Source organism: Nelumbo nucifera, chromosome 3 (genome assembly GCF_055504915.1).
Source record: "Nelumbo nucifera cultivar China Antique chromosome 3, China Antique-T2T, whole genome shotgun sequence".
NCBI lineage: Eukaryota > Viridiplantae > Streptophyta > Magnoliopsida > Proteales > Nelumbonaceae > Nelumbo > Nelumbo nucifera.
Window position 1 is genome coordinate 33,651,567 of NC_142651.1, and position 12,055 is coordinate 33,663,621.

The 12,055-nt window shown below is 38.7% G+C and overlaps 1 protein-coding gene across 1 annotated transcript; it reads right to left on the reverse strand.

Moving 5' to 3' along the window:
- Nucleotides 1–570: 570 nt before the first annotated feature.
- Nucleotides 571–3,574, reverse strand: LOC104592206 (ubiquitin-NEDD8-like protein RUB2). Its single transcript, XM_010251437.3, has 3 exons — nt 3,392–3,574; nt 2,516–2,775; nt 571–912 (listed from the first exon to the last, which is right to left on the reverse strand). The coding sequence occupies exons 1-3, from the start codon at nt 3,482–3,484 to the stop codon at nt 801–803; spliced, it is 465 nt and encodes a 154-aa protein (XP_010249739.1). The 5' UTR covers nt 3,485–3,574; the 3' UTR covers nt 571–800.
- Nucleotides 3,575–12,055: the final 8,481 nt, after the last annotated feature.

The window sequence follows — 12,055 nt, forward strand, 5'->3', positions numbered from 1 at the left end:
AACTTACAGTGGGTCCCACATAATTTTAGAATTCGAACACAGGTAGGGATCGACCAAACTTTCCCCCCCTTCACTTTACGAAAAACGAACATGGCCTTAGTGTTGTTGTCAAAAATCCCTTCAATTCAAAGTACTTATTTGCAAGCCTCCAAGAATTAGCCCAAGCAAGAATAGCTTCTTAAGCCCTTCCAAAGATGTACTTTTGTTGTCAAAAATCCTCTTATTCCACTCCTCCCAAATACCCACACATGACAATATGAAGGATACTCTCCAACAAATCCTGCCTTTCTTCTCCTAACTTGCTGCCCCTTAAGGATATCCCCCCCATAACATTTTGAGTTGTAGCCTAACTTAGGAATCAGCCATGCTATTTATTCATTGTTAAATTATCAGCCCATGAATATTTTCTTGCTACCTCAAGTCCTCAACCCATGTTACTTAAAATGGGGAAATGATCTCATTTTTCGAAATCCTGAAATCACCCCCATTTCTCTCAGGTTGGCGTAGTCCAATATTTTGCTAACAACCTGGATTTAGGCCTAGGTTAGAAGTTGAAATTGATATAAAATGTTTAACAAAAAACAGAATTTCATTCATGCGTCGGTCCACAGAGGCCACAAGTTCCATAAGATTGAACAACTCAATTGAATTCAATTGTACCACAGTTGTAATCTAATGACTGTTAAGCTTAATTAATTACTAGCAAGTATTGAAAAATGTCAGGATCTATTTCCCTGTCATAATCTCTTATTCACATCATACACCATAGTACTTATACATGTTCCAAATCAAGCAAACAACTAGAGAGAACCACCCCTCAGTGCAAGAACGAGATGAAGAACAGATCCACCTTCAATGTTGTAGTCCCGAGCAGTTTTGTCATCTGCAAGCTGCTTACCAGCATAAATAAGCCTGGAAGAAGGGGAAACACAGAAGATGAAGTTCTATTCCCAGAAAGGATCCATATTTATTATTCAACACTTCACATGATGAAAATTGATCAAAAGTTCAAAACCATCATCAGTGCGATCAGAAGCTTGAAAAAAGGATTCCATCATCAGAATATGGTTGCAGTCGATAGTAGATTTGACTCGCATGGTTCATAGCTAGGCACCATTTTTTAATTAGTCATATCTAGGCACCATTTCCAATAGATTTATAGGAGAATTTGCCAATTTAGCACAATTTTGCTGAACTGGTTCCCTGGTGTTGAGAAAAAAAAAAAGAGAAAAAAAACCAAAACAAAAGCATAGCAAATCTCCTGGGTCCGCTACAGTCGCATAGAACAGTTTATAGTCTCATAGCTCTTCATATTGGAACCAATATTAAATTGGTCTGGTTTTAATTGTTAGGAGTCATATTACATTGGTCGTTGGTTAAAATACTACGGACACTCAAAAACACAAGGGAAACAAAGCCATCTCACAACACCCAACATTTGGAACATAGTGTCAGTCAAGGTGGACCCCTTCTCCCTTGTTTGCGGGGGGGTCCCCAAGCTCAGATGTGTGATATAAGATAGCTTTTTTTCTCACACAAAGGAGGAAAAGAGTAATCTTTTTGTACTCTTATTATCACTTTGATATTTAACTAGGAAATAAAAGTATTCTATTTCCTGTGTTTTTCCCTTGGGAGGAGAGAATGGAAAAAGAATTACATTCAAGCGCCAAAAGAAATAAAAAGGAAAAGCAAAAGTATTCAAATTCAAATAACGTAAAAAAAATCCGATTGTTATGCATCATCTGACTATATTGATTCTTTGATGGATGATACCTTTACGTTAACCCATTCCAAATCAGACCCCAATCTGCAATCTACTTGTGTAGACACGGTGAAATAATGGGGAGCAAGATCTATTTAGGGATCTTGTAGCTCTGGAATCAGGACACTCCATTACCCTTTTCTATTAAGACTTGTGAATATCATCACATTGGTTAAACCCTCTTTTTAAGGATTTCAAGGTCCAGAGAAAACAAAGCTCAATGCAGATGTTCCTACTCATTAGCATGACAACACAAACAAAAGATTCACAATAATATGCAAAAATGGTTCCTTTGTTAATCTTTACCTACCAACAGTGCAAAGGGAGCATTCAAAATTTTATATGCATAATTCAAGTGAAACTGCATGTCTTGCAGAAGTTTTTGCGTTTCTTTTTCCTTTTTTTTTCTTTTTTCTTTTTTTTTTTTGGGGGGGGGGTCTTACCATCTATCTCTATCAATTAAGTTCATACATTAAAACTACAACATATTTGGTAGTGCTCTATTAGGACCAGGAGGGGGATTTATTGCCTGAGTTCACAAATAGTTCTAATTCGTAATGGAAATAAATAAAAACAAGAATTAGCTGCTACAAAATCAAGCTACTCTTACAGAGTATAGAATTTATATAGAGAACCAATTACATGGTGCAAATCAAGCGTATCAATACATAATGAAACAGTGTCAGAATTAACGAAAATCATCTGTTCCATTTAAAAACAACAGTAAATACATTTTTCTCTGAGAGAGTGTACCTTTGCTGCACTGGAGGAATCCCCTCTTTCTCCTCAACACGCTCCTTGATCCTTTCAATGGTATCAGTTGGCTCAATATCAATCTCGATTTCCTTTCCAGTAAGAGTCTTGACCTTGATCATGGTTCCGCCCCTAAGCCTCAGGACCAGGTGCAAGGTCGATTCCTTTTGGATGTTGTAATCTGCAAGAGTACGGCCATCTTCCAATTGTTTACCAGCAAAAATTAGTCTTTGTTGATCAGGGGGAATGCCCTCCTTGTCCTGAAAAGGCATTTATTTTCACCATCAAGTCAGGGAAGCACAAAAGTAACCATTCCAAGCATATTACCGGCTCAGACTCCTGGACAGGCGTCGGATTCCGATTCATGTGTCCCAGTCCATCGTCTACTGGGTATAAGTAAATCCCAAGAACTCCAAACCAGTTCCTCAATCAATCAATGAAAAGAAAAAAGTATAGAGAAACATACGAAAAGGAAAAGAAAATCAAATAAAAGTTCGATAGTCGACACAGTACAAAAATCTGACAGTAATAAATACAACAATTTCAAAGTAAATCAAAGAAACCCTAATTACCCAGAACTCCAGAACTCTTCAACAACCATACCCCAAAAAAATACAGGGCAAAGCCCAAAAGAACTCCATTATTTCATAATAATCTCGATATTACTAAGAAAAAAGTACAATAAATCATGAAAAATGATATTTTCTTACTGAAAACCCTAAATTAGAGCCCAAGAATAACTAAGAACCACAAAATAAGATACAAAACGAAAAAGAAAAATAGAAATCACGTGTAAAGTTAGCAGCGAGAACCCTAGCATCATCGGAAAATACAAATGCAGAGGAATAAAAACAGCAAAAAAAATGGGAAAAATACCTGAATTTTGGCTTTAACATTATCGATGGTGTCGCTGCTTTCGACCTCGAGAGTGATGGTTTTTCCCGTTAGGGTTTTCACGAAGATCTGCATCTTGTTACTTGTGCTCAGACGAATGGAAAATCTCCAGCAAAGAAAAAAAAAAGAGACACGGACGAAAACACGGGGCTCGAGTCCTTGAGATATGTATTTGATTTGTGGCGGCATTTATACGCAACTACGGATATGAAAACAGGTCGGGTTAGATCCGAGATGTTAAGACTTAGGAGTGATGGACGTGGACCCCTACTGATGGTAAATGGAATGCAACCCGAAACCAGGATTTCTGATTCGGAGTCAAATGTGAGACAATATGAGTCAGCTTTTTTAATATAATGAAAATATTTATTGGAAATTAAAAATACGAAAACCAGGGATATAAAGGATGCGTGCCAGTGTGTGGTGACACTGGTGAGTTCGGATCAGCTGAGATATTCGCAATGTGCGCTGGGTAGATCAGTGGATGTGGCTAGCTATCTCTTGTGATCAGCAGAATTTGTGTGGTTAGATATAACTAACTTTTATTTATCTGCAAAAAATATATATTTTATTAGGTTTGGAAAATTTTAACTTTTCTTATCTATGATAAAAAAAAGTAAGGGATTTGTATTGTTAGAACCTATGCATAAATTTTTTTAAGGGAAAACTATAAGGAATTACAATGGACTTTGGGTGATTTTGAGAGGAGAAAGTTGGTCAATGGGATTTTGATTTTCATTGACTAAGATACCCATCTCCCATGTGGGAAAGATGTCAACACTTGAATGTGACAAAATTGTCTCTTTTAATAATAGTTTGTTATGGATAAAATGATCATTGTTTTATTTACTTGGAAAATAAAAGAACATGGGTAAATACCTTCCCGAAAAGCAAGTGGGGCCTTAAGGCTCCATTTGGTTTGTGGGAAGATTTAGGTGGGATGGAATGAGATGGAAAAATGTAAAAATTTATATTTCCATTGTTTGGTTTTATGGGAAAATAATAAGAAAAACACTGTTATGAGCTAGTTCTTTGTCGGATTCATATAAGATGAAGAACAGATTTCCATGACTGCAGTGGCAATCAAAGAGAGAGAGAAAATGAGGGAATGAGAGAGAGACAGGAGTGTTGAGAAAGCAAATCGTCGTTGTCGAGAGTTGCAGTGGCAATCAGATAAAGGGGGGAATACGGGAAGAATAGGAAGAAAAAGAAGGTGAGGGAGAAGAGAAAAGAGGAAGATGGAGGGAGAGACAGTATCTGGTGAAGATCGCCGCTGTCCCTCACAAATCCCTAACCCCACGAATCCCTCACAAAAGAGATAAGAGAAAGGGAAGAAGATGGGAAGAATAGGAAGAAGGTGAAGGAGAAGAGAGAAGAGGAAGATAGAGGAAATCGCCATAGATCCCTCCCAGATCGTCGTTGCCCCTCATACTGGTTCCTAGCTAGCATATAGTGAAGAAGAAGGACAGTAACAGTTAGTTTGATGGTAATAGTGGTTTCTCGAATTTTTCCATGATTTTGGGATTTGACATTCAACATTTTTCTCATCCCATCCCTCTATTTCCCTCAAAACAAATGGGAAAAAAGGGAATATTTTTTGGAATATTCCCTTTTCCCATCGCCATCCCACAAACCAAACGAAGCCTAAGGGTCTAAACTTTCACTTGCGATACAAAGCTATGTATTTTGATATTTGAAAAGCCTATTCCTTTCCAATTAACTTATCTCTCTCACTCTCTCTCTCTCTCTCTCTCTCTCTTCTTGTTCTTACCACCAGCAAATTGCCCACAATTCTCTTCTTTTTTTCTTTCTTTTCTTTTCCTCTCCTCTCTTCTTCTCCTTTGCTTTCTTTTTCACTTCTTCTTTTTTCCCTTCTCTCCTCTACTACTACAACCAAATTAATTGCAGTCAAAACCACCATTCCATCTCTTTCTTATCAACATCATCATCTTCTTCTTCTTCTTCTTCCTTTCATCTCTTCCTTCTTGTACGTCTCTTAGTTGGCCAAATGTAGTTGAAGAGGGTAATTGTATAGAACATATTTTGGTGAATTCTCTTCCCCTTCCTTTCTTTCTCCTCCTCCTCCCCCTCCTTCCTTTCTCTCTCCTCCCCTTTTTGCTCTCTTTTTTTTTCTCACTTTCTTGCTTTATTTCCAGTAACCTAAACATAAGTAAAACTAATGGTTCTGCTCCAGCCATCCATCTAAGGTTCTATCTTCACCATCCTACTCGTAAACTGTTCCCACATCCATATGTGGCCATAACATGGGACACTATGAGTATGCATTGGGAATATCTCCCTTGTTCATGGTGAGATGTTCTCAATACACAATGGTAGTGTGTTGTGGGAATAGTTTGTGGGTAGGGGACATGGACCTTGCCATTAGATTTCCTACTTCAAAACTTCATTTTCGAGCTATGTTAGGAGTCCACAATTTGTTTTATTGTTGTCAATCCATCATTGATCGTTGAAGGCTTGAAGCCATTAATTTGTTGCTTGATACCTAATGAGGGCGGATTTGGCCCCCCAATGACATTGTGACACATGGCATCCTGAAACAGCTGGACGACACCCAGACGCCACCTAGGTGATGATTTGGAGTCCCATATCATAGTTCATCTTCGCCCCAACCTGGCGACCTGCCTTTACCGCCAACCTAACGATTTTGACCACAACTTAGGCCGGCTAGGAGCACCTCGTCTATGGCCGACCTGTAGCACCTTGTCACTAGCCAATGTGACCTCGACGCGAAGAGAGACCTCCCTCGAGGGCTTTCCGACCTGACTGAGGTTCAGGAGGCGACCTGCGAGTTGTGCTCACCGACAAATTCGGTATGCATATCCTGACACTCCCAAGTTTCTCGGAAGTTGGCCCACGTACCGAGTGTTCCGAAGGATGGCCAACGTGCGTGGCAGTTACCTCTGGGGATCTCAGACCGGTTAGGCAACCTCCCAAAAATCTCAGGTGTGGTGCGTGAAGCCCACGCCAAACAAAGCCTATATAAAGGCACCAACCCCAATGACACGGGGAGGTACGTGCGATCATTTGGTCACTGGTACACTTATCATTCAACTTTCAACTCACAATACTAACTTAAGCATCAGAGCGACCTCGCCGAGTTAGCCGCTTCATATTCTCTGACCTTCACTATTTTGCAGAGCGAACCAGCTCGCCACGCAGCCAAGTTCCAGATCATCCTCCAGTTAGGATCATCTAGATCATGCCCCATCAATACCCATAACTATCAAGTTATATGCACCATGTTATCTAAAAAAACCACATATTTGGATTTAAACATTTTTTTTTCTTTTTTTTTTGTTTTCTCTAGTGCTATGTTGATCGATTGTAGGTGGCCATGGGCATCGATGGATACAAAATTGACAATTCATCAATTCATTAGGCCAATGCAAATCCTCAGTTAGAGAATCCAATGGCTATATGTCTTCTACAATTCCACTCACTTTCCTTCTTTTTTTCCCAATCATAATTTCTACATCTTTCCTAGTTTCCCCAATCTTTGTTGTAAGGTTGCTTTTTCTTGTTGTGTAAAAGTACATCGGTGGAATTCAACACCGGTTTTAAAGCTAGTGAATTGTTGTGCTTTGAAAAATTTGATTATCAATGTAAATATTATATCATTAATTTTTTTTATGTAAAACTCTATCATGAGTGGAGTTTTACATTGATTTACAATGCAAAACTACACTCCATCCAAACGCCGACAAATACAGACAGGGGTGGAGTTTTACACCAGTCCGCATTTACAATGCAAACAAATGTAGTCGAACGTGTTGTTCTATTAGTTCAAGCGTGAGAAAGAATATGAAGAATCAAATTAAAGTTGGGTTTTAGAGAATAAAGAAATAAAAGGGCAAAATGGTCTCGAAAAATAAGGAAAGGGCACTTTAGGGTTTTAGAAAAGTTTAAAAATGCACATAACATCACATGAGCAACTTAACCAACACTGGTGCCTAATGGCGCCTAGTTATGAATAAACGGTTTATTAAATACTTTTTTCGATTTTGAAGACAAATCAATTACAAACATTTATTTAATAAATGGAAGCTATAACAAATACATACTTTACGAATACCAAAATCGCATTAAGAAACTTTCCCCTCTTCACACTAATGCGAACTGTATGATTACATTATGAATTCTTACCCATAGATATTGATCTGTGTGATAATAATGAGCTAATCATATAAAAAAATCTTGTTTTTGAATTTGATCATGGAGTAAGTAGAAATGCGCCAATGTCGATACCCAACCACTAATATCCTCTCCTAGCCAAAAAAACAATATCCTTCATTTGTTATATAAAAAAACACTAATATCGTATGAACATTTGAATCCAAAAGGGCAATGTACCAAACACAACCTATATGGTGATGGAAATTTGTACTTAAAACACCAGTGGTATCAAACAGCCCCTAAGGAGAATTGACTTTTTTGGGGGGGTAAAGAAAAGCAAATTTTATTCACAAAAAGAAAATGAGAAACATCAATAAGGCGAGATAGGGCCTTAGGAAATTCATTTGGCTCTAAGAGAACCTCATTTATATCCAAAATTAACTTTGTCAAAAAAATCAGCCACCCTATTTGTCTCTCTACACACATGAGTAAAGGTAAAAGACTCAAAATGGTTGTAAAGACTCAAGCTGTTCACAACAATCAGAGAGACAAATTGGATAACAATCATTTGAAAACCCCTTATCTCTCATTCAATGAAATCTCGTCTTATGGCTTCCAACTATTGGGTAAGGATCCGCATTGGGGGGGGGGGGGGGGGGGGTACCAGCACCGGATGGGGGTCCCCTTATGATTCCTCAAAATGAACCCAAAGCCACCATGTTCCTTCGACAAGGATCCATTAGTGTTAACATAGATGAGCCTCAAAGCGAGAGGTTCCCATCGAAGCCATAAGCCCTCAGGATTAGAAAAGGAGGCTTGGACCCCCCCAATTTCTGATAAATTCATGAGTAGCAGTTGAGTCTTCAACTACTATTGAGTAGCGATGGGGGGTGATAATCATTTCGAAAAAACTCTCTGGTTCCTCTCCAACTAAATATGGTAAATCACTGCATTCCAAGCCAAGCAAAAAAATTCGTCTGAGAATACCATTCTCCCTCGAGCGAGTGTGACTCCATTCAAAAAGGTGGTTCCCAAGATAAGATATTAGGCCACATTAATCGCTAAACCTCCACCGAAAAATTACAAAGAGAAAAAAATATAGTCATAATATTTAGGCTCACATCTGCACAGGACACATTTTGCATCACTGATAACGATCCCATGCCTAGATAGCTGATCTTTAGTAGATAGAGCTTTTCGGAAAGCAAGCCAGTAAATGAAGGAGTGGCAAGGGATATTCCCATGAAACCAAACTAGGACGAAAGGGGTCCAATTAGGGTTACTAACGCAAATACAATTCCAAGCTGACTTCATTGTGAATTTACCGCTCGGTTCAGGGGTCCAAACAACTAAGTCTCAAGAAGGCTTCTAAGATTTTAACTAGGTGAAGGTCGTTACATAATTCCCGAAGAATTGGGATTTGGGAATTTGGAGGAATCCATTGGTAGTTACTAACAAAGGAACTCACCTTGGCCACTTGGGAGGCTTGAATAATTCCACTTTGGATTACTTCAAGGATTTGGGAGATCAACCCCCTCCCATGCCAAGGGTCAAGTAAGAGGTGGGTGTGATGACCATTGGCAATCAGATGAGTAACAAAAGGTAATGCAAGGTCTTACACTTTGATAATGCTTCTAACAACCCATGAACATACCCTTGGCATGGGCAAAGACCAAATAGAATTTTGCCTTAAGTATCTTTTAGTGAACCAATTCAGCCACAAAGATTCACCTTCCCCACCAGCTAGCCTCCAAACTTGGCGCAACAGGAGTGCTGAATTCCAGTCCTTCACTCTTTGGAGGCCTAAGCCTCCCTCCGTCTTAGGGAACAACACATGGCCCAACTAACATTGTAGGCGCCCCTATCCCCATTGCTAATCCGCAAGAATCTTGAACATAACTTCTTAATCAAATCCACTATACTATGTGGCAAGAGAGCAATGTTGCACCAGTATAATAGCTGGCCATATAACACAGACTTAATAAGCTCGACCCTCCTTGCATAGGATAAAGATGAACTCTCCCAAGATCTAACTTTGCTCTTGATTACCCTGACAAAGGGAGCACAATATGCATGCATGAGATAATCGAGTGCTAGAAAGGGGGGAACCCCAAATACCGAATTGGTAAAATCATATCTAAGGTCCTAGCTAATAGGATCAAGCCTCTTCTAGGAGGTTTAATCAATGAAAATCAAAGTGCTTTTACCCCAGACAGATACATATAGGACAACATCCTAATAGCTCATGAAATCATACATTTTATGAAAAATGCTAGAGGGAGGACTCCTTGAATGGCATTGAAACTTGATATGAGCAAAGCCTATGATCGGGTGGAATTAAATTTATTGGAGAAAACCATGGAAAATATGGGATTTGGAGTAAAGTGGGTAAATTGGGTCATGAAATGTGTGACTACTGTTTTTTATAGGATCTTAGTCAATGGAAATCCTGTCAAAAGTTTATCCCAAAAAGGGGGTTAAGGTAAGGAGACCCTCTGTCACCATACATATTTTTACTTTGCTCTGAAACTCTGTTTGCAAAGTTCACAGAGCTTGCTTCCCAAAAGAAAATAAATGGCATTTCAATTACCAGGAATTGTCCAACTGTCTCTCATTTGTTTTTTTGCAAATGACAGTTACAAATTTTTTAAAGCAGAAATGGGGGAAGGGCAAAGTATTCTGGATGCTCTCAAATTTTATGAAGAGGCCTTATGGCAACAAGTAAATTTCTCCAAATCCGAGGTTTTTTCAACAAGAATCTGTATCATAGATTACAAAAGCTTTTGGCAAAATTTTAAAAAATGAAAAGAGTAGAAGCTCCCTCCATATATCTAGGACTTCCCACAAAAATTGGTAAATCAAAGAAAACTCTTTTCAACTTTATAATTGAAAGAGTGGAGAAATTGCTTTCAAAATGGCATGAATCTCTTCTATCCCAAGCAGGGAAAGAAGTCCTGATAAAAGCAGTAGCCAGTGCAATACCTAACTACACAATGTCTTGTTTTCTCCTACTAAAGGAGGTCTATAATGAACTTAAGAGAATCCAAACTAGGTTTTGGTGGGGGGGGGGGGACAAAGGATCAAAGGAAAACACACTAGGTTAGTTGGGAGGTTCTCAACAAAAATAAATGTGCAAGAGGGTTGGGATTCAGGGATCCTTATAGTTTTAACCTGGCATTGCTAGCAAAGCAAGCCTGGAGTATGTAATGAAGAAAATAATCTTTGGGTTAAGATCATCAAAGCTAAATACATCAGGGGGAGAAATTTCCTAACTAACAATCTGCCTACTAGGGGTTCATGGGGATGACAAAGTTTGGTTCCAGCTAGAGAGGTCATTCAGAAGGGGGCCCATTGGGCTGTACATTCTGGTAAAAAAGTTAGGACATGGGATGATCCTTGGTTAAAACAGGTTGAGCCATTTCAAATTATAGGGCCTAGAACAAATAGCCCAGAGTTGACTTCGGTAAAGGATTTCATGCTGGTGGAGGGTAGAAGGTGGAATACAAGAGTGGTGGAGGAAAATTTCGGGGAGGAATTTGCTAAAAATATTATGAGTATAAAATTAGCTAGGGGAGATTGGGACGATAAGCTGAAATGGACTTTTAATCCAAAAGGGTTTTATACAGTTAAAACTGGGTACTAAGCTTTAGTTTATCAAAATAGTAAACCAGCCACTAGGACATCGACCCCTCTGAATGCAATAAATATGGGGAAAAAGATGTGGGCTGAAATCTGGAAAGCAAAAATCAACCCAAAATTAAAAAAACTTTATTTGGAAATGTTCTCAAAATGCCTTAACTGTGAGAAAAAACCTCTATAAAAGAAAACTCTCGAATGATAGCTTGTGTCCAATTTGTAACCAATAGACTGAAACTATAATGCACTGCCTTTTTGAATGTGAATATGCAAAAGCTACCTGGTTTGGCTCTCACCTAAGTTTTATGGGTGTAAGAGGTGGATTGAGCATATCCTTCAATGGTTGGTTTTCAACTTGGGTAGATTCATGCTTAACAAGCATAGATAGAAAAGATGAATTACTTGCTTTCTCATTTATGCTATTATGGAATATATGGAAAGATAGGAACAATAAAATTTTTGAGAATACTGACCCAATTCCCAGAGTTACACTGGCAATTTCTTACAGGATGTAGAGGGAGAGAGTGATGACTTCCCCAACAGGATTGCAAGATTCTTCACCTCAACATCCAAACCTGAGTGAGAGGAAATCTTTTTTTTTTTTTGGAAACCACTAGAAACAGGGAAGCTCAAGATGAATGTGGATAGGAATTTTTTGTGTCCTGGTAGTTCAGGTTTTGGTGCAGTTCTTAGGAATGATGTTGGTGCAGTCATAGTTGCAGTTTTTGGCAAATCTACAACATTGTCTCCCATTCAAACTGAAGCAATAGCAATACTCAACAGTCTGGAGGTTTTGAGTATGTACAAGGAAGAAGATATAGAAGTGGAATCGAACTATCAACTTCTGGTGCAGGCTTTAAAGACGGGAAACTTGAA